Raw genomic sequence first — 18847 nt, 5'->3', positions numbered from 1 at the left:
ATCCCCAAGCCGTCACACTCCACAGAAGCTGCTGCTGTGACTTCACAGTATGGCAACGTGACCCACCTGGCTCCTCCCCGGCCTCCCATCCCTTCATGTTAAATTGCACCACACATTTTTTCACATGTGAGACACGTTTTCCTTTATTTGCAAAGTTCTGTGTGTTTACTGCGCTGTGTTGCACTTGCCTTCTTGCCTGCATTGTCCTATGTGCCTGTGAGCTGTACCAAGAAGCTAGAACTCTGTTCTGTACACTTTTACACTGACTGTACACTTTTATATCTTTTAAATTGCATGTGGAAATGATATACATATAAAACATGAAGTGGTGTGTATATATTTTATAGTATACACAGCTTCTTTTAAAACCAATTGGATTTCCTCCCTGTGTTTTACTGTAATTTCTGGTCATGCAGATTGTGTGCCCACGTGTGAACGCAAACCTGCAACGTGCACAATTAAAGATGATAAAGCATTCAGCCAAACTTTCTGAAATGAACATGCCCTGAAGGAGCACTGTTCCAAGCAGTATCCCAATGGATGGCGAAGAAAAGACAATCCACTTTACCTCCTGTCAGCGTGCCAGTACTGAGAAGGACATGGAAGGTGAATGGAGGCTTCCAGCGTTATGGCAGGATTAGAGTCTGAGCGATCAATAAGGCCGAAAATAACACAAGGCCATTTACTTCCACACTGCATTCAATATTTATTTATTAATTTGGCTGAAGAGGCTGAAATGTCATTCACTTATGTTTGATTTTTGGTACATGAAGTTGCTTTTTTTGCTTTTTTTCCTCCTCAAATTCAGTTTCTCTTCATTTCAGGTCCAAAGTCATCTTAAATGTCCCTTCCCACCAATCTCGGTTCTGTGGTAATGAGAAAAATGGTGGCCTAGCGGGCAAGGAAGCAGATCTGTAACTGGAAGAATGTGGATTCGAATCCTGAGCCGCCAAGGTGCCACTGAGGTGCCACTGAGCAAAGCGCCGTCCCCACACACTGCTCCCCGGGAGCCTGTCATGGCTGCCCACTGCTCACCAAGTGTGATGGTTAAAAGTAGAGAACACATTTCATTGTGCCACCATGTGCTGTGCTGCAGTTTTTCACAATGACTATCGCTTCAATTAGGCTGCTTGCACTGAGCCATCTGTCACTTCCACCCCCATGTATCTTCAAGTTTTCGTACAAAAGTAACAAGCAGTGACAATGCTGGGCAGAAATCTTTACACATTATACGTCAATACTGAAATAAAGACGTCTGCTAATGGCCAAGCCAAATTTCCCACCAAAGCTGTGATCTCCAAGCAGGGTCAATGGATCTAACTTACATTTATGGCATTTATCATACGCCCTTATCCAAATTCACTTACAATCACAATTATAATAACTGATTTTATTCTAATGCGCTGATTGTTAATGGTATACAAAATTAACACATTCTTTCCCCCCCCACTCCCTGCATGCAGTAACTGGTGGCAGAAATACCTGTTACAAAAACTTTTAAAACACAGCATGTATGTATGTATGTATGTATTATTATTATTATTATTATTATTATTAATGTTGCACAAAAAATGCCACATGGATTTAAATAAGGGACAAGGCAAGTGTCAATTTCTCTGATGTTTCAGCAGGCCACATCTTTCCTGATGCCTTTCATCTTAACAGCCATGTTGGAATCACATGGCCACACAAAAGATGATGTTTCAACTATGGAGATCACTGAAATGAATAAAATTCGAATAAAACATGTCTGAAACAAAAATAATCTCTGGAAGGACATTGGAGAACTTTTCTCAGCAGAAAAGATTATGTTGGAAAACCACCTTGAATGACCTTGGCGAAACATGTGGTCAAATTGTCAAAATTGTGGACAATGGACCTTTGAAGTCACAAACAGCTGTGACAGTTGAGACAAAACAGTTGTGTGGCAACAAGAGAGCTACTTGTTAGTTAAGTTAATCATATAAATTGGCTTCAATTTGCTAGGGAGGACAAAGGTTGGACTCTGGAGTGATGTGAAAAAGGTCATGTGGCCATGTGGTCCAGATTTACTCGATGGACGATGGACGCATCAGGATAAGAAGGTAAGCAGGATGTGCTTGTTTTAGACTGTAGTGGAATTAAAATTTTCATCTTCCAAACAGGAACTGTGAAATTGATCAAGAAGTGATCTAAAAGTGTAAAACACACAAGCATTAATGATTAAAAAATGATGCTAGCAATAACTCAACGCTGTAAATTAATGAATGATCTCCTACATGCAAGTCTGCAGATGGGGTTTGTTACGTTATCAAAATTGCTTGCAGATTAGATTAACAGTGTTTTTTTTCCAATGGAATTATTGGTGCTCAGTGCTGTAATATTATGGTTCATTTTATTGAAGGTATATGTGGGCAGTGTATGTTTTGCAGAGGCATTGGGCGCCCACTTGTTGGTAGAGTAGCCACAGTCCCAACGTATCTCCATTTGTAAACTGGTGAGCTGCAAACACCCGACTCCAGTAAGCTTTTTTGATGTCACTGTCTCAAGGCTTCACAAACCTTTTCCACTAGCAGTATGTGTTGTTTATGGCTATAATTTTGTGTTATTATTTTAGGCACATTGACTTAGTTGAAGATCAGACAACATTTTATAACAAACTGATGCAGAAAAACATGAAATTCACACACTGTTTTCTTGTCGCCGTAGATGCATGGTTGGCGAGTAGGCAGCTAAATGCACGAGGTGCTGTGGTGGCTGCACATCTGGGTTTGCTCTTCACCACTAAGTAGTTCCCAAGCTCATAAACAATCCCAGACAAATCACTCGATAGTGAAACCGTTTTATAACGTGCGGCAGAATTAAACAGCGAGTTGAAATGAACACTGTTCTAGGGATCTAGGGGTTGTTTGGTCCCAGCGTTAGTGTTTAACCGCCTGGTTCGTCGTTGCATCAGATCAGTTTTTACCAGCTTCACCAGGACAATAAAAAAAGATTTTAGTTTTCAGATATTCTGGTGTGATGCATTTTTTTCAGAGAAACCATCCAGCATGTTGTAAAAAGCAAATAGAGAGAACGAGGAAGCACACTGCTGTGAGTAATGGAGCAGATTTAATGACAGTGGCGCGATCCCATTTGGAAAAGTGGGACCCCTGCGGACCCCTCGACTCCCTCTTCGCCACACTGTAAAACCGACCCAGTTTACCTTTAAAAGGATACATAAGATCTTTATTCATTTGGGATTTTTTCCCCTCTAATAAACAATAAATGTCCTCGTAATCGTATATTGGCCATACTTTCCACAATTAATTCCTAAACTTTGTGTTGTGTACAGTTGTCTGTAACCAATTCACTGTGAAGATTCACATAATGGTATTTTTTCCACTACACTACTGCCACCAATAATATAACTGGTCACCAAATACAAGAACCCCGCCCAATAAACCATTTCCTCCGTCATGTCAGCATAAAAAGATGTTCAGTGTGGAAGAGAGGGGACTAATGCAGCTTGGGGCAGTGGTGGCCTAGCAGTTAAGGAAGCGGCCCCGTAATCAGAAGGTTGCCGGTTCGAATCCGCCAAGGTGCCACTGAGCAAAGCACCGTCCCCACATCGTTGTGTCACCCTGTGCTGTGCCGCAGTGTTTCACAATCGCTTCTCTTGAACCCTCCACTGCGCATGTGCCGAAGTAAAACCGCAAATCTGCCTCATTTACATTTACATTTAAGGCATTTATAAGACGCCCTTATCCAGAGCGACTTACAGTCAGTAGTTACAGGGACAGTCCCCGTGGAGGGTTAAGTGTCTTGCTCAGGGACACAATGGTAGTAAGTGGGGTTTGAACCTGGGTCTTCTGGTTCACAGGCGAGTGTGTTACCCACTAGGCTACTACCACCCTCTGTGTACCTGTTCTATGCAAATTATCCAGGGAACACAGGGGGAAAAAATACTTCCTCCTGCTTATTTCTTTTTGTCCAGAGCGTCGTTCCGAACTGCAGGTGTGTGCGTCGTCTTTATAAAAAGACCCCACGCCTGCCACGTACCAGTCCCCAGTCACGTGGCCAGGCGGGGCTTTATAAACTTTGTGTGTGTGTGTGTGTGTGTGTGTGTGTCCAGGTGCACCCCGCTGTATGATAACAGATTCCCGTTAATCAGCCGCGGTTCACCGAGACCAGAGTGGAGGAGGAGGAGGAGGAGGAGGAAGAGGAGGAGATCCGTCTGTGAAGAAGCGCGATTTCACGCTGGTCTTCTGTTCATCTTCCTCGTCTGAAGCGGGCTGGAAGGTTTTTGGCGCGAGTGAAGGTGAGGATTTTTCATTTGGCGCGAGACGGGACCTGTTCTTCTCCCCAATTCCAGAGTGAAACTATTATGCGGTAAAGTTGAAGATGGGCACTTTTGAGCCGGTGAGGAACGTTTCAGACCCGTTCCAAAACACCTCTCCTCCCACAGCTCCTCACGGTGGCTCCACGGTGGGTTCCAACGAGCTGCTGGTCACCTCCCTGCTGGGCGCCGTGCTCACCCTCATGTGTTTGGTGGGGGTGATGGGGAACGTCTACACGCTGGTGGTCATGAACATCTCGGTCAAGGTGACGGGCTCCATGTACGTCTACATCGTGAACCTGGCTCTGGCGGACCTGCTGTACCTCTCCACCATCCCCTTTGTGGTCTGCACCTATTTTGCCAGGGACTGGTACTTTGGGGACATCGGGTGCCGGATTGTTTTCAGCCTGGACCTGCTCACCATGCACGCCAGCATCTTCATCCTCACCGTGATGAGCACGGAGAGATACCTGGCCGTAGTCAGTCCCCTGGACACGTTTGGGAGGTCCAGGCGATACCGGAGGACTGTCACCTGTGTTGTGTGGCTGGTGTCCTTTTTGCTTGCTTTGCCGACCATGATCATGATCGACCTGAAGAGCAGCATCCAGAACGGCGTGGTGAAGAGGATGTGCCATCCAACCTGGCAGATCACAGCATACAAAGTCTACCTAACCGTGCTCTTCAACACCTGCATCCTGGCGCCTGGACTCATCATCTGCTGCCTGTACCTCAAACTAGCGAGAACTTACTGGCTGTCCCAGACCGCGGTGTTCACCTCCGAAGAAGTCAAGAAGTGTCCCAAGCAGAAGGTGCTTTACATCATCTTCAGCATTGTCCTCACGTACTGGGCGTGTTTCCTGCCGTTCTGGCTGTGGCAGTTGCTCAGCATCTACCGCCACGGCCATGGAAGCCTGTCTCGCCGGGCGGTGGTCTACGTCAACTTCGTGGTCACCTGCCTGGCGTACAGCAACAGCTGCATCAACCCGTTCCTGTACACGCTGCTGACCCGGAACTACCAGGAGTACCTAAGGGAGCGGCAGAAGAGCGGCGTGGGCTTCCGCCGGAAGCTCCGGTATTCCTCCCAGAGGTCGGTGTCCTCCGCCAGTCACCAGTTTACCAACAGCACCGTCCTCACGCAGCAGATCTGCCTCACAGACGTTCACAGCCGGCTGTGACCTGCTGCTGGCTTTATTCGTCCTGGATCCCTTTCTGGAACACAGTACTGAGCAAACAGTAATCTGGAGAAGCCGCGAGAACGCGTCTCATCCATTATTTATTATCATTAATAATAATTTAATCATTAAAAAAAGTCTTCAGTCTGTGGCCTTATCGGAGGTCTGAAATCTGAAAGCCCTTGGGATGATTAAATCGCGTGCCCAAGACATTTGCACTATAGCGTGCCCAAGCACTATAGTTTGAGCTTAAAATAAAATGTCTTGTATCATATGTTGCATTTTTGGGAAGCTGAATGGAAAGGAGACCATTTGTCTTTTGTTGTTAAATGTTGAGTATATGTGAGGTATTACGTTGTGATGCTTCTTTCCCCATTTAGTGACTTTTAGACACAATACACATTTTATGGATTTTCAGACACAGGTCCACTATATAACAATGTAAATGGATTTATGATATAAATCACATTCTCATGCTGTGTATATATTCTGATGCCATCATAATGATCAGATTTGATCTCTGTTCATTGCCCATGTGATGCATGTCAGTATCAATCTTCACATCTGGAACTCATCTGGATTTTTTTTTACTTACCTCGGGGCATTTCTAGTAAATGCAAGCTGTGCTGTTGAAGGGAAGTGGAGACAGAGTCAATGTTAATATCATATCAGCAGATTTTATGTGTTGCAAGTAATTTCTTTTGTATAGTCATCTGAAAGCCTACTTGATTTCATTTATTTGGCAGATGGTTTGACTGTCTGCACAGTCAAGAGGAATTGCAAGCGTTGTGTGTTTAATGTGTTATTTGCATGCACTTCTGAATATTTTCTTAATAAATTCAGAAATCTAAGCTGCTTCTAATGTCATTTCATTTTTAGTGCCAGTTAAAAGTAGACACTTGATTATGTTTCATTTAAGCAAATGAATGTTTTTACACTAATGAAGGTAATGATGACAGGTTTAAAAAGCTTTTCACATTTATACCCTCCAGCCTTCACTGACCCAGACATTCGAAATGCTTCTTTTTTCCTAACCTGCAATGCAAACATGCAGCCATAATAAGCAGAAGAACAATCACACTAAAGGTCATGCGGCCTTTAATGTGATTGACACATGAATGATGTGGCAGCAGGGTCAAGCCGCGCCCGATGCAGGTGGCCGATACGTTGAATGCGCCTGTTTTGTCACCGGCTCGCTTGTTAGTGGCTCGGGGAACAGAGCAGGTGAGGGTTTGATGAAGAGGCGAGCACCCGGCGGTCACGTCCGCAGAGCAACTCCAGTCAGCACCGGGCTCAGGCCCTCTCGGGTCCCCTACTAAGCAGGGCGGGGCCGGGGCCGGGAGGCAGCACACAACAGAAGTGAATTGGAGAAATTGAATGTAAGGTGTGGAAGAGGAACAGGTTTTGAGCATCTCTTGTGCCTGAGATGACAGGTCTTGGCTTTAAATGTGAAAAAGCAGCAGCGTGCTGAAGGTGCATGAAGCCCACAGCAAATCAACAAATCACAATATTCTTATCAATGTTTCCCAAAACTGTCATCAGTAATTACACACAGTGAATTACTGACCTACTTTTTATGTGCAATGCAAGAGCCCTGTGTTTTTTTAAAATGGGGTTTCCATTGTGAACATCCAACAATCTTCCAATCATTATAATGAGATTCAGACCAGGGAGAGAAAATTGTGGACCAGCAGCAAAACGGACAGTTTGACCCACCAGGCTTCCAATAAAAATGTTTTAGTTTATTTCCCCTCCGGACTCAGGAAATGTTTTCTTTAAGAGAATTTCATTACCCTTGTAAATTAATACATTTCATGGACTTGATTAATAAATTAACAGTGGTGCCATATGCCATATCCATGGGTAAGGTCGTTCAAGTATCATCATGTGCTGGATTCAAAGGAAAACTTTAATTCAGTCACTTTGCAAAAGCTGAATATTAATATGCATTATTAGAGAAGGTTTGTAAAGGTTTTTATATCATTTGCCCTGTTAATGACGGGGAAATAAAACTGATTTGAGATGAGAAATGCAAGAAATACCTCCTCCTAATGATCAAGTCTTTTCCTGACATAATGTCAGCGATTGATGTCTGGCTCCGAGCAGAAGAAACAACATGATTACTTCAAAAAACCTCAAATTTTCATTTAATTTCATTTATTCAGTTACAAAGCACATTTAAACAACCTCAGTTGACCAAAGTGATGTACAGGAAATGGCTTAAGTAAATAGATAGAAGTAAAAGCAATAAAAATAGACCAGTGTGCAATTCCTAAAACTGACAAACCCCTTAAGTTTTTTACTCAAAGAACATTAAAGTGTATCAGTGTATCATCCTCAACCAAAGCTGAAACCTGATTTTGTCTTTTAAGTTGTCTTTCAAAATGATCATAATCCTGATCTGGCTGATATATAGCCTGAACACTAAAACATGTAAAAAGGGTTGGTTCGATGACCACAACAGTAGGCACCTGAAAGACTAAAAAGTAAGCGTTAGTAACCTGGAAGTACTGGTGAAGTGAAGTGATTGTTACTTGTGATACACAGCAGCACAGCACACGGTGCACACAGTGAAATGTGTCCTCTGCATTTAACCAACCCAGTGGGCAGCCATGACAGGCGCCCGGGGAGCAGTGTGTGGGGACGGTGCTTTGCTCAGTGGCACCTCAGTGGCACCTTGGCGGATCGGGATTCCAACCAGCAACCTTCTGATTACGGGGCCACTTCCTTAACCGCTAGGCCACCACTGCCCCAGTGGGATACACAGATGCCTGTGAAACAGACAGCTTAAAACCCAATTTACTAACATTGTTCCTGTCCCGGAACTATGGGAATAGCAGCCCAGGGACCATGCATTCAACTTGGCTGTGAACAATTACACAGAATTCGATAGGAGGCTAATGCAAGGGGTCTTGTTATATTTGCCTGAAATACATAGTGAATGTGGAGAAGCATCTCTTTGCTGTATAAAGCATGCTTGGAAAAAAATCTTTTACATTACCCAGTCATGCTCCTGTCACACTGGAGGTGTGGGGGGAAGAATGATGGATGCAGAAGGGATGTGTGAAGAAATAAACAGAGTTTATTTAAAAAAAGAACACCCAAAATAATGAATAAAAGGAAATGTCAGTGCCCAAAACGCTGTCCCTTTTTATAAACAATCCTGTATGGCAAAAGGCACACAAAACTTGTCACAGGGAACACAAACCAGTATGAAAATATGGGGAACACCTCAGTGTTGGAGTGTTACGTGTTGGAGAACAGCTCTGTAGGGAGGTAATGTCAGGTGCACACTGCAGCTTTAAGTGACACAACACACAGACACAGACCCTAAAAGGACAGGGGGAGTGTGTCATGGGGGATGGAGCATTCCACTTAATCAAGGCTGAAACTTTATACAAGCCTTTAGGCTGTCACTTGGCATTACACTCCGCTAAAACAGGGTTTTTGCAGGTTTATGGAAGCCAAATGTAAGACTTTTTGTTAAACTGAGAGGTAAAATGATGAGACTGAGACATGATAAAACAGAAAAAAAATGTATGTTGCTGATGTTTAAAATATGTCATGGTTCATATCCTGATCCAGCCTCTATTACTATTCACCTTTTATCAGCACAGTTCCTTGTTGCACTGTTTGCTTTTTAATAAATGTAAAATAATGCAAATGAATTTGTTTAGCCAAAAAAACTTTTGTTGGTTTTGAGATTTTAAAACTTGCCTTGCTTGAAACTGAAACATTGCCATGGTCTGATGACTCCAGGAATAATGAAAAGTTCCAGGATCTTGTCATAAGCACTTTTCTCTCTCCTTCCATTTTGGTAGATAGTCCAGGATCATAAGAAGAAAGAAAAACACTATGTTCTATCGACAACCTTTCATCTCTGATATCGAGGATCATGTACTGTTAATTCTCTGAAAAGCACCATAAGCATTATTTGGGTCAGCTCTGGCACAGATTTGCGCATATACTCAGATTGTGCCAGTCAGAACAAATTTGTAGCCCCTAGCATTGCAATAAATTCAACTGCTAGTGTAGATGTACTCACAGGAAACTGAAGCTTTGGCTTAGATATTCTTTTATTTAAATAAAGCAATTTCAAATACTTTGAAAGAAACACAAAAATATGTACTTGATCTTGTTGCAAGCCAATTAGACAAAGGGCCACCACCACCCTGCTCCCCCATTGTCAGGGGATGATGAAAGGGAGTTGGATGGACTGCAGGAATGGGGATGTTTCATTCAAAATGTATTGTTGTAATTAATTGCTTAGATTTGTGGAAGATACATGGCACAGACAATTTGGAGAGAAAGATGATTATAATGTGAGAATATGTTCAGTCATCCTGTGATAACAAAATATGACCGAGACTACTTGTCAGTTAACAGGATGTAAAAGCTTTTGGAAGTTCTTGTTACAAGTAGCAGAATAATGCAAAGAATTCCAGGATAACTTTTCATTGCATTTTACCCAGATAAAATACTGCTTTTTTTGATTGCCTGGTAAGTTACAGGCTCTAGGACCCAGCTTCACACTTAAAATAAATAAAATACAAATAAAAAACACATCCGGTACAGCTCCTTTTAAATGAATGACCATCTTTCAGGCCCAAGGTGGAATGCAGAATTAAGGAATCATAAACCGGCAAATTTGAGAAGCGACTTTTATTGTCTTGGTTCGTCAGACATGTATTTATAAACGAGGCGAGAATAAATTGAAAATATAGCATAATTTTACGTTCACAATGTAATCTGCATATAGGTATTTTTCATATGAAATAAACCTAAACTACACTCCTACTACGTGCAGAACAATGCAAATACAATGCAATGTTAGCTGAAAAACCCTCATGATAAGCCCTGTAGCATTACTACTTATATATTTATATTAACGCGTTCATCCAAAGCAACAGGCATTTGTATACATTTGCTGAGATATATAGACAATGAACTCTACACAATACATTTACACAGACATGGAAAATACTTTATTTAATATATATAATAAAAACATGAACATCCATTTATCTGCTTACTTCAAACTAGACTAGACAGGTCCAGAGACAGAGGCATCTTGTACAGTCCCTGACAAAAGTCATGTCGCTTATCTATTTTGTAGAAACACCTGCTATTAACCTGACTTTCAATTAATCAATTGGTGTCAACCCTACCAAATGAGGTTTAATGTATTGAAATGAATTAGTTTCACTGAAAAAAGATATATCATTTAATCAAGACAGAAAGTTCCAATTTTGGCAAGACAAAAGTTTTGTCACCTATACAAAAATTGAACAAATTTACTGCAAATACAAAAATATGTCCAAATGTATGACTTCCATAAGGTTGAAGGAATGCATCCATGTGGTGTGGCAAGTCTTGCATACCTCCCAGAGTTCATAAATATTCTTTGGTTTGGTTTTTCATTCTTCCTCTTTCATCCTACCCCACATAAGCTCAATGATGTTTATGTCTGGTCATTATTGCTTGTGTGTGTTTTTTAAATGTGTGTGTGTTTATTTTCTGCCTCATAGCATGAAGATTTCTTGTTTGCATTATAAGTAAAATCTTTTTAAACTCTGCATTTAAAACTAACCTTAATTACTACTAACGCCAGGAGAGCTTTCTGGAGACTGCCACAACAGTGTCCAGCTCTGGTGAACAAATATGTCTCCCTTTTCATCTGCCCCAATGGGGACAGGTTGAGTTCTGCGGTACTGGATTGATTGCTGAATGCCTCCAGAATCCACTAGGTGGTGCTGTGGGGCCACATGTAACTGCGACGCCCCTAAAACAGGCCACACCCCCTTATTGAGAGGACAGGGGTTCCTGGCAGGGGTTTAACGTGATAAATGAGGCTAAAGCAGGACACAGTCCATTTGCCTGTGTCTCTTCAACAGTGTTTGGCAGCTTTAGAAGAGAAAAGGGCAGAGAGCCAATGTCTGGGAAATGGGCTAAAGAAATTAAAGCTGTTCTAGCTCTATGGACGTCCGCCAGAAGAAGAAAATGTATGAAGAAATAAAGGAGGTACTTAATGTAGCAGTCTTCACATGATCTCCGAATCAATTAGCTGAAAAGAAGATCCAAAAGATTTCTATTCTGATTGGATTCAGTGCTTTTAACCCAGTGTGACATGGTTCTTATACTGTGTTGTGTTATGCAGTGTTTTATGTAGTTTTATATATTGTCTGTTTTATTCAACCCCTTGTTAAATTTAAATTGCTGCATGTTTCTCTTATTTTAATTTATTCTGTTTTCTTTTTATTTTAATGTACAGCACTTTGGTCAGCTCCTTTGTTGTGTTAAAGTGCATTATAAATAAATATGGTATGGTATGGTAATAGGCATGCAGGTCCAACCCGCTTGCATTGATTGACAGACGAAGTCATTCTGACGAAAAGTTTTATTATGAAAAAAATATGCAATCGGGGAAAACACAGTTTAGAAATAAAAGGTTGACCCTGAAAAAAGGACGTTTTGGAATAAAAAGAAGCTGAAATGAAATAAAGAGCCTCAGAAATAATAATAATCTGTGTTTTTGTGTAAAAATAATGACCATGAAATAACATTTCACAATAATGACTACATTTATATAACAGAATGCAATATATTTCACAATAGTTAACTGTATATCAAAATGTGTTCAAATAGTTCACATTTTTATGTGAACTATTATTATTAGGGGCAGTGGTGGCCTAGTGGGTAAGGAAGCGGACACGTAATAATAATGAGACTGAGACTGAAATTCATCAGAGGGAAAATGAAAGATCAAAGTTATTATTCAAATTAGGTTTAAAGTGGTGAAGTCGTGGCTTGTGTAAATAGTGACAGTCAGTAATAAATAGACGTTCTCTGGCTCAAACCAAACATGAATCAGAAAAACAGGAAGACCTTGGCTGAGCAATGGGAAACTAGAGAAGTCTTGTAAATAGTGACCTTGCAAGATCAGCAAATATTGAAGAGGACTTAAAAACTCTGTGAGACAGTAGTCTTTCAAATAATTTTGAATATGGCAGCATATGTGAGACAACTGAAAAAGTACCATACTGGCAACATAACCTCGCCAGGAATGCATGCTGGGAATGCTGCTGCAACACACCTCTCATATCTAAGGGAGAAATCAACTCATCATTTTCCCTATGCACACTGCCCTGATGCTATTAAGTTAAGTTGGTGCACTTAACCACTAGGCCACCACTGCCCCACTGCACCACTTTTGTCCAGTGTCCTGTCATTCCAAATCAGCTTTTCTGCCCCAGCTTCATCACGGAACAGTGTCAACACAAAAGTGAAAGTGATTGTGTACTGCAGCACAGCACATGGTGACACATGTGCCCTCTGCTCACCCTTGGTGAGCAATGGACAGCCATGACAGGCACCTGGGGAGCAGTTCGGGATTCGAACTGGCAACCTTCTAGGTCACCACTGCAAGGGCAGCCCATTCTGCTATGGATGGGCATTTATTTGCCCTGATATTTTTAATAAGAGTCCCCGGCTGGGGGAGGTATGTCTTTCATTGAACCGATGTGGGACAAAGGTTCAATGAAGGCTGTACTTCTACTTCAAAGGCTGTACTTCTACTTCAGTTATATCTGAAAAATAAGATAAAGTATCTCTATACATCTGATGTGACTTGGATACGATAATGGCAGCAAAAATTCTAATACAGCTCTAAACCAAACACATCCTCCGCACAAAGTTCAGGCAGCAATCGGAGCTACTCCACCACACGCTGATCTAGGGTAGTAGTAGCCTAGTGGGTAACACACTCGCCTATGAACCAGAAGACCCAGGTTCAAATCCCTCTTACTACCATTGTGTCCCTGAGCAAGACACTTAACCCTAAGTTGCTCCAGGGGGACTGTCCCTGTAACTACTGACTGTAAGTCGCTCTGGATAAGGGCGTCTTGTAAATGCTGTAAATCTTGAAGGAATGGACGCGGAAGATCTCAAATCTCAGATACTCATGGTTGTGAAAAAAGAGATCCAAGCAGTGAGAACGGAACTAGCAAACAACATGGCACTAGCGCAAAGTGATATCGACCAAATGAAAAGTACCATCAAAGACATCAAAATCATTATGTCTATGTGGTCAGAAGAAGTGGAGATTTTACAAACTACAGTGGCTGACCTGAAGACAGAATTAAATGAGCTGCAAGATAAATGTGAGGATACGGAGGGACCTGGAAAAAAAATTCGGTGTTCAAAGCGGTGTTGAAGATGCTGACTGAGGTGCTTAAACCTGACAAGAACATTATTGATCGCTCACATCAAAGCAGTGCACTGTGTAATCCATGCGGTAAGCCGAGTGTGATTGTGGTGTAATTACACTACAGTTCTGACCAAAAGTTTTGAGAGTGACACGAACTTGGTGAACGGTTTGCTGCTTCAGCGCTTTTATATCTGTTTGTCAGTTGTTTCTGATGTGTATGGAAGTTTAATTGTAAGGTTTGTAAGGTTCAGTACATGTGTGCATCCAGGTGGTGGCAGCATTGATCATTGATTATTTTTTTGTAAGAATTTTATACGTTTCAAAGGCTTTTATTGACAATTACATCAAGTTTATGCAAAGAGTCAATATTTGCAGTGTCGGCCCTTTTGTTCAAGACCTCTGCAATTCGCCCTGGCATGCTGTCTATCAACTAATGGCCCAAACCCTGACTGATGGCGACCCATTCCTTCATAATCAGTGCTTGGAGTTTGTCAGAATTTGCAACAGGTAATGAAACCAGGTACACACTGCTGTGACCGTAACCCCCCTTACGATTCACATGAGTCACCGCTGTGGCGTTGTCCATCCTGCTCCGAACATGTTGGCCCTGGAGGTGCGAGCAAAAATGCCAGTAAACGTTCCAGCATCACGTCCACCTGCCAGTTTAAATGGCAAGACAGGCAAAGAACGGAGCGATGCGGCCCACTGCTGAAAATCCCTCATGAACAGTCCCATTAATGCTGCCAGATAGAGCTGCCTCCACATATTCGGTGAAAACCCGGCGGGCTAGAGCCACACCGGATGGCAAAACCTGAAATTCGTATGTCATACCTTTAAATGCAAATCTCAGGAATTTCCTATGTGAATCTGGAAATACGCATCCTTCAAATCAATCGATGGGAACCAATCGTATTGGTTTTATGTTAACATTCTGAATGTGTAATGCTGGAGGTATGCATTCTTAGGTTCTTTGGCATCACGTAAAATCGTGCCCTTGTGCAACAAAGATGTGATCTTCTTTCTCAGTACCCAGGCCGATACCGGAGAAATGTGGTGTCCTGCAAGCGCAGAAGCGGGACATAATAACACAAATAAAGGAAAAAAACGGCACAAGGGCCGAAAACAGGGGAAACAATGGGGAGAACTTAAACAAACCCACAGGCATGTGGCGATTGGCAGAACAGAAAACAACACTACACAACAGTTGCACGTTCCACATAAATGTCGCAGCTGCCGATGGGCTGCTCAACAGCGCCTTATAACCACCCTCCAGGTGCGTCTCCAGGTGCACCCACTCCTGACACCACTAAGGTGCCACTGAGGTGCCACTGAGCAAAGTACCGTCCCCACACACTGCTCACCAAGGGTGATGGTTAAAAGCAGAGGACACATTTCGTTGTGCTGTGCTGTTTTTCACAATGACAATCACTTCACTTTCTCTATTTCTTTTTAAAATGGCTTATTTTACTTTTACTTAAGTACATTTTCAGCCAAGTATATTATTTCACTACAAAAAAAACCTTTACTGAGTATAAGATTAAACTGAAAGGAAATTGCACAGGTTCATGCGCTGCATATTTCTCAGGCCGCGGACAGCAGTGGTCTGAGCAGTTTGAAATGTGGTACAGTTCAGTATTGATCTTTTCTGAGCTTACAGCTCATATGTTTAATTTTTTACACATCAGCCACCACGTGGGTGTTTGTTTCTTTTTCACCTCAGCTGGTTTCTTTAAGACCTCCTGCTTCACTCTAGATGTCACTTCTGTCTTCCGGCTCTTCCCGTTTGGCCGATTGTTTCCCAACATGCTGCATTCTGCGGCTGCGTTCTCGCTTCCTTACATGGTCATAGAACGTCTGCAGGGGTCATGCACAGGCTTGCTGGGAGAGTTTTGTGCAGCAGGTACTTTACCTGTTCATCTCATTAGAGATGTATTCCTTTAAAGGAACCGGTATGGAGGTTGAGCTGCTTTTTGAAGTGCTTGAGGCATTAGGCCATGTGTATATGTGTGTGCCTTGTTGCCGGCAGTGGGCGCGTCTCTCTCCTCCCCTGGGGCTGGTTCTAGCCTCGCATTCCTCCAGCGTGGAGGGAGGAGAGGAGCAGCACCGACTGCAGCGAGAGCAGCTCGCCCCCAATCAGACGCTCCGCTGACATCTTCTGCTGCCTTATAAGGCCTGCTGCAGCCATCTACACATGTGCTGGGGGAGAAGCCCTGGGCTCAGGCCTGGACACGGGGCGCTGAACACTGTTCTGCAGCTGCTGGTGCTGGGAACGGCTCTCCCCTCCGCCGGTATTCCCGAACGCAGCCGCACAAAGCTTGCACCTTTCCTTCATTTCCTCCCCCAGTGTGTGCTTCACAGTTACATTAACGCCATTTAGCAGATGGCCCTTATCTAGAAAGCGCTTTCTGACCCGGCACCTATTGTTTTATCTGCCATCTGCAGCCCACTTTCGTAATGCGTTGCTAGATACGGTACGATTACGAAAATGTTACAAGTATTTTCTTTGTGGCCACTAAAGTTCCTGTTGCTTGCTGTGCGAGCGCTGGCTGGAGCAGTGAGTGATTCATGACACCCGGGTCCTTCGGTATACCGACATGGATGTGAAAACTAGATTTATCCACTTCCTCACATTGAATCTTTTTTTTGCATACAGTCATGCGCAAATAACGTGATGAAATATGACCCTAAATACAGTAATTAATAAATAAAAATCAGGTTTGTCCTAATCTCAACAGTATATCTAAGAGGTGCAATCAAAAGGCCAATCAGAGATAAGGAAGGGGGTGGGCCTTTGGTCTTGGCCAAACAGACACATATCCAGCCGGCGCTCCAACTTGCAAATGTGTGTTTGTGTTTCACATACTGGCAACATCATGTTTAGAAAGCCAGGGAAGACACCAAAAGATGATAAAGGAATAAGGAATAAACGGTGCTGGACTTGGATAGAGGAGGTGGGTTGTGCCAAAAAAAGCCCTTTGGAAGATGCCGCCAAAAGCTCTGGTAACCAGAAGCAGGCTTCTCCACTTTGTGCACAAGGAAGCTGCTATATGGAACCAGCGGTAAAAAGTTCTGTCACAGCACGAATTAGACCCCGGTCATAAAGCAGCAGTCCAAGCAACACAACACGTCTCACGTAAGAGCTGTAAATCTTTCTGGGTTCAAGTTCAGGTCCAGCTGGCACAGTAAATGAGCAAATATGGTAAAAGTATTTCACATGTTGTAAATTAGTTTTATTTATGTTAGTGTTTTGTTAATGTTAATTTGGCAGATAGCACGTCTAATAAGAAAAATTCGCCCCCATCGTTGCTGAGCACGATCTTTCTTTTACTATCACTCATCCACTCATCACTTTATGTAAGAAATTAGCGGAGGATAAACTCACCCTCGCACACCTCTCCTTCTGAAGCATGTCAGCTGTCTTGTTACACAAAGCATCTCGCTGTTTTAAAATACGTCTGTCTGAGAGGATAAAGAGGAAAAAGTTTCCTGTTTTCTGATTAAACTTTTGTATTCTAGTGTCCTTTAGTCAATGGCTACTAGTCAGTTCCCGGTTTACTTTGGAGTACCATAATTGCCCCCTACTGACCTGTCTGGTTATGCTATTGTATTAAACGAAGTGATTGATTACTGAACAGGCCCAGGGTCTCAAGAGTTCTGGTGCTATGACCACAGATGCTACTGAAAATATAGGCTAATACTGGTTAAGTTCATGTCTGAATATGGTTCATTTATTTCAACAAAATGTATGTCACTGTGTTCTCACAATTCTCACAAGTTTTTGATATATATGGGCCCAGGAGGCATGAAAAAAACTTTTATTTGGTGAGAGCACTGGGTGTATCGCAAGACCATTGCACAACACAACGCATGGAGATGAATTCTGAAATAGCACACGGCCTATTGGGGGAACCATGTTGCAGCAGATTGGAATTCTGCCACAGATAGAGAGTGATCATGCACATTCGCAACACGTTATTCTCCAGTAGAGGTGGTGAATGATCGCAGTGCTGAAACTCGCGCATGGACAGGGACCCACAACATGAACAGAGTGGTGCTTTCTGGCAGTGCTGCTCCAGGGAGACTGTCCCTGTAACTACTGATTGTAAGTCGCTCTGGATAAGGGCGTCTGATAAATGCTGTAAATGTAAATAGTTAATTAATTACCAAATCCAGTAAAATCTGATTTCAATCAAAGTGTTAAATATTGAATGCTTCATTCTGAAATGCATTCTTTACATTATAATACATAAAACACGAGTATATCGAAGAGGAAAACTTGTTGAAAAGTTACAGCAACAAGGCCCTGTATCAGGGGTCATGTTTAATTAAACCGATCAGCTAAATATTTACATTTACAGTATTTATCAGAGCATTTATCAGACGTCCTTATCCAGAGCAACTTACAATCAGTAGTTACAGGGACAGTCCCCCCTGGAGCAATTTAGGGTTAAGTGTCTTGCTCAGGGACACAATGGTAGTAAGTGGGATTTGAACCTGGTTCTTCTGGTTCATAGGCGAGTGTGTTACACACTAGGCTACTACCACCACTAAACTATGGGAATAGCAGCCCCGGGACCATGCATGCAACTTGGCTGTGAACAATTACACATGATTTGATAGGAAGCTATATTAGGAAACTATTTGGCCTAAATACATAGTGAACGTTACCGTATAAAAAAGTGTAATAACAACATTACCCAGTCATGCTACAGGACAAGCATTCCACTTAATCAAGGCTGAAACTTTAGACAAGGCTTTAGGCTGTCACTCAGCATTACACTCTGCTAACAGCTTTAGTGATCCAGCAGACCGGGATTACAGGGTAGTAAAATTGGATTAAATTAAATTGGAATGAGAAACTACAGAACTGATGTAGAGCACTAGTATGTGATCTTGGTCCCGTGTTTACTGCGTCAGAGACCAAACATCACAACAGGGCAATAAAGTGTTAAAAAACGAGAGTGACAGACCCCGTTTCACACTGGAGCAATATTCTTGCTGTGCTGATGGAAGATAATTAGCAATGGGGATACAATGCCAGAAGGAGCTGTGGTTGGTCTCCAGGTGTATGGCCAAGAAAGCTGAGAGGTAAAATGATGAGAAAGAGACCTGGTTCCAGCCAGGTCTGGAACCAGGTTCTATCAGCACAGTTTCTTGTTGCACTGATTACTT

The 18847-nt window shown here is 42.6% G+C and overlaps 1 protein-coding gene across 1 annotated transcript; it reads left to right on the top strand.

Moving 5' to 3' along the window:
• Positions 1-4264: 4264 nt before the first annotated feature.
• On the top strand, positions 4265-5472 carry uts2r5 (urotensin-2 receptor 5). The gene has a single exon (XM_028987403.1). It carries the CDS (start codon positions 4363-4365, stop codon positions 5470-5472), a length of 1110 nt encoding a protein of 369 aa, XP_028843236.1. The 5' UTR covers positions 4265-4362.
• Positions 5473-18847: the final 13375 nt, after the last annotated feature.

The sequence above is a fragment of the Denticeps clupeoides genome, chromosome 7 (assembly GCF_900700375.1).
Source record: "Denticeps clupeoides chromosome 7, fDenClu1.1, whole genome shotgun sequence".
NCBI classification, from domain to species: domain Eukaryota; kingdom Metazoa; phylum Chordata; class Actinopteri; order Clupeiformes; family Denticipitidae; genus Denticeps; species Denticeps clupeoides.
The sequence above is the reverse complement of the archived record's forward strand: the minus strand, read 5'-3'. Positions and strand labels throughout refer to the sequence as shown.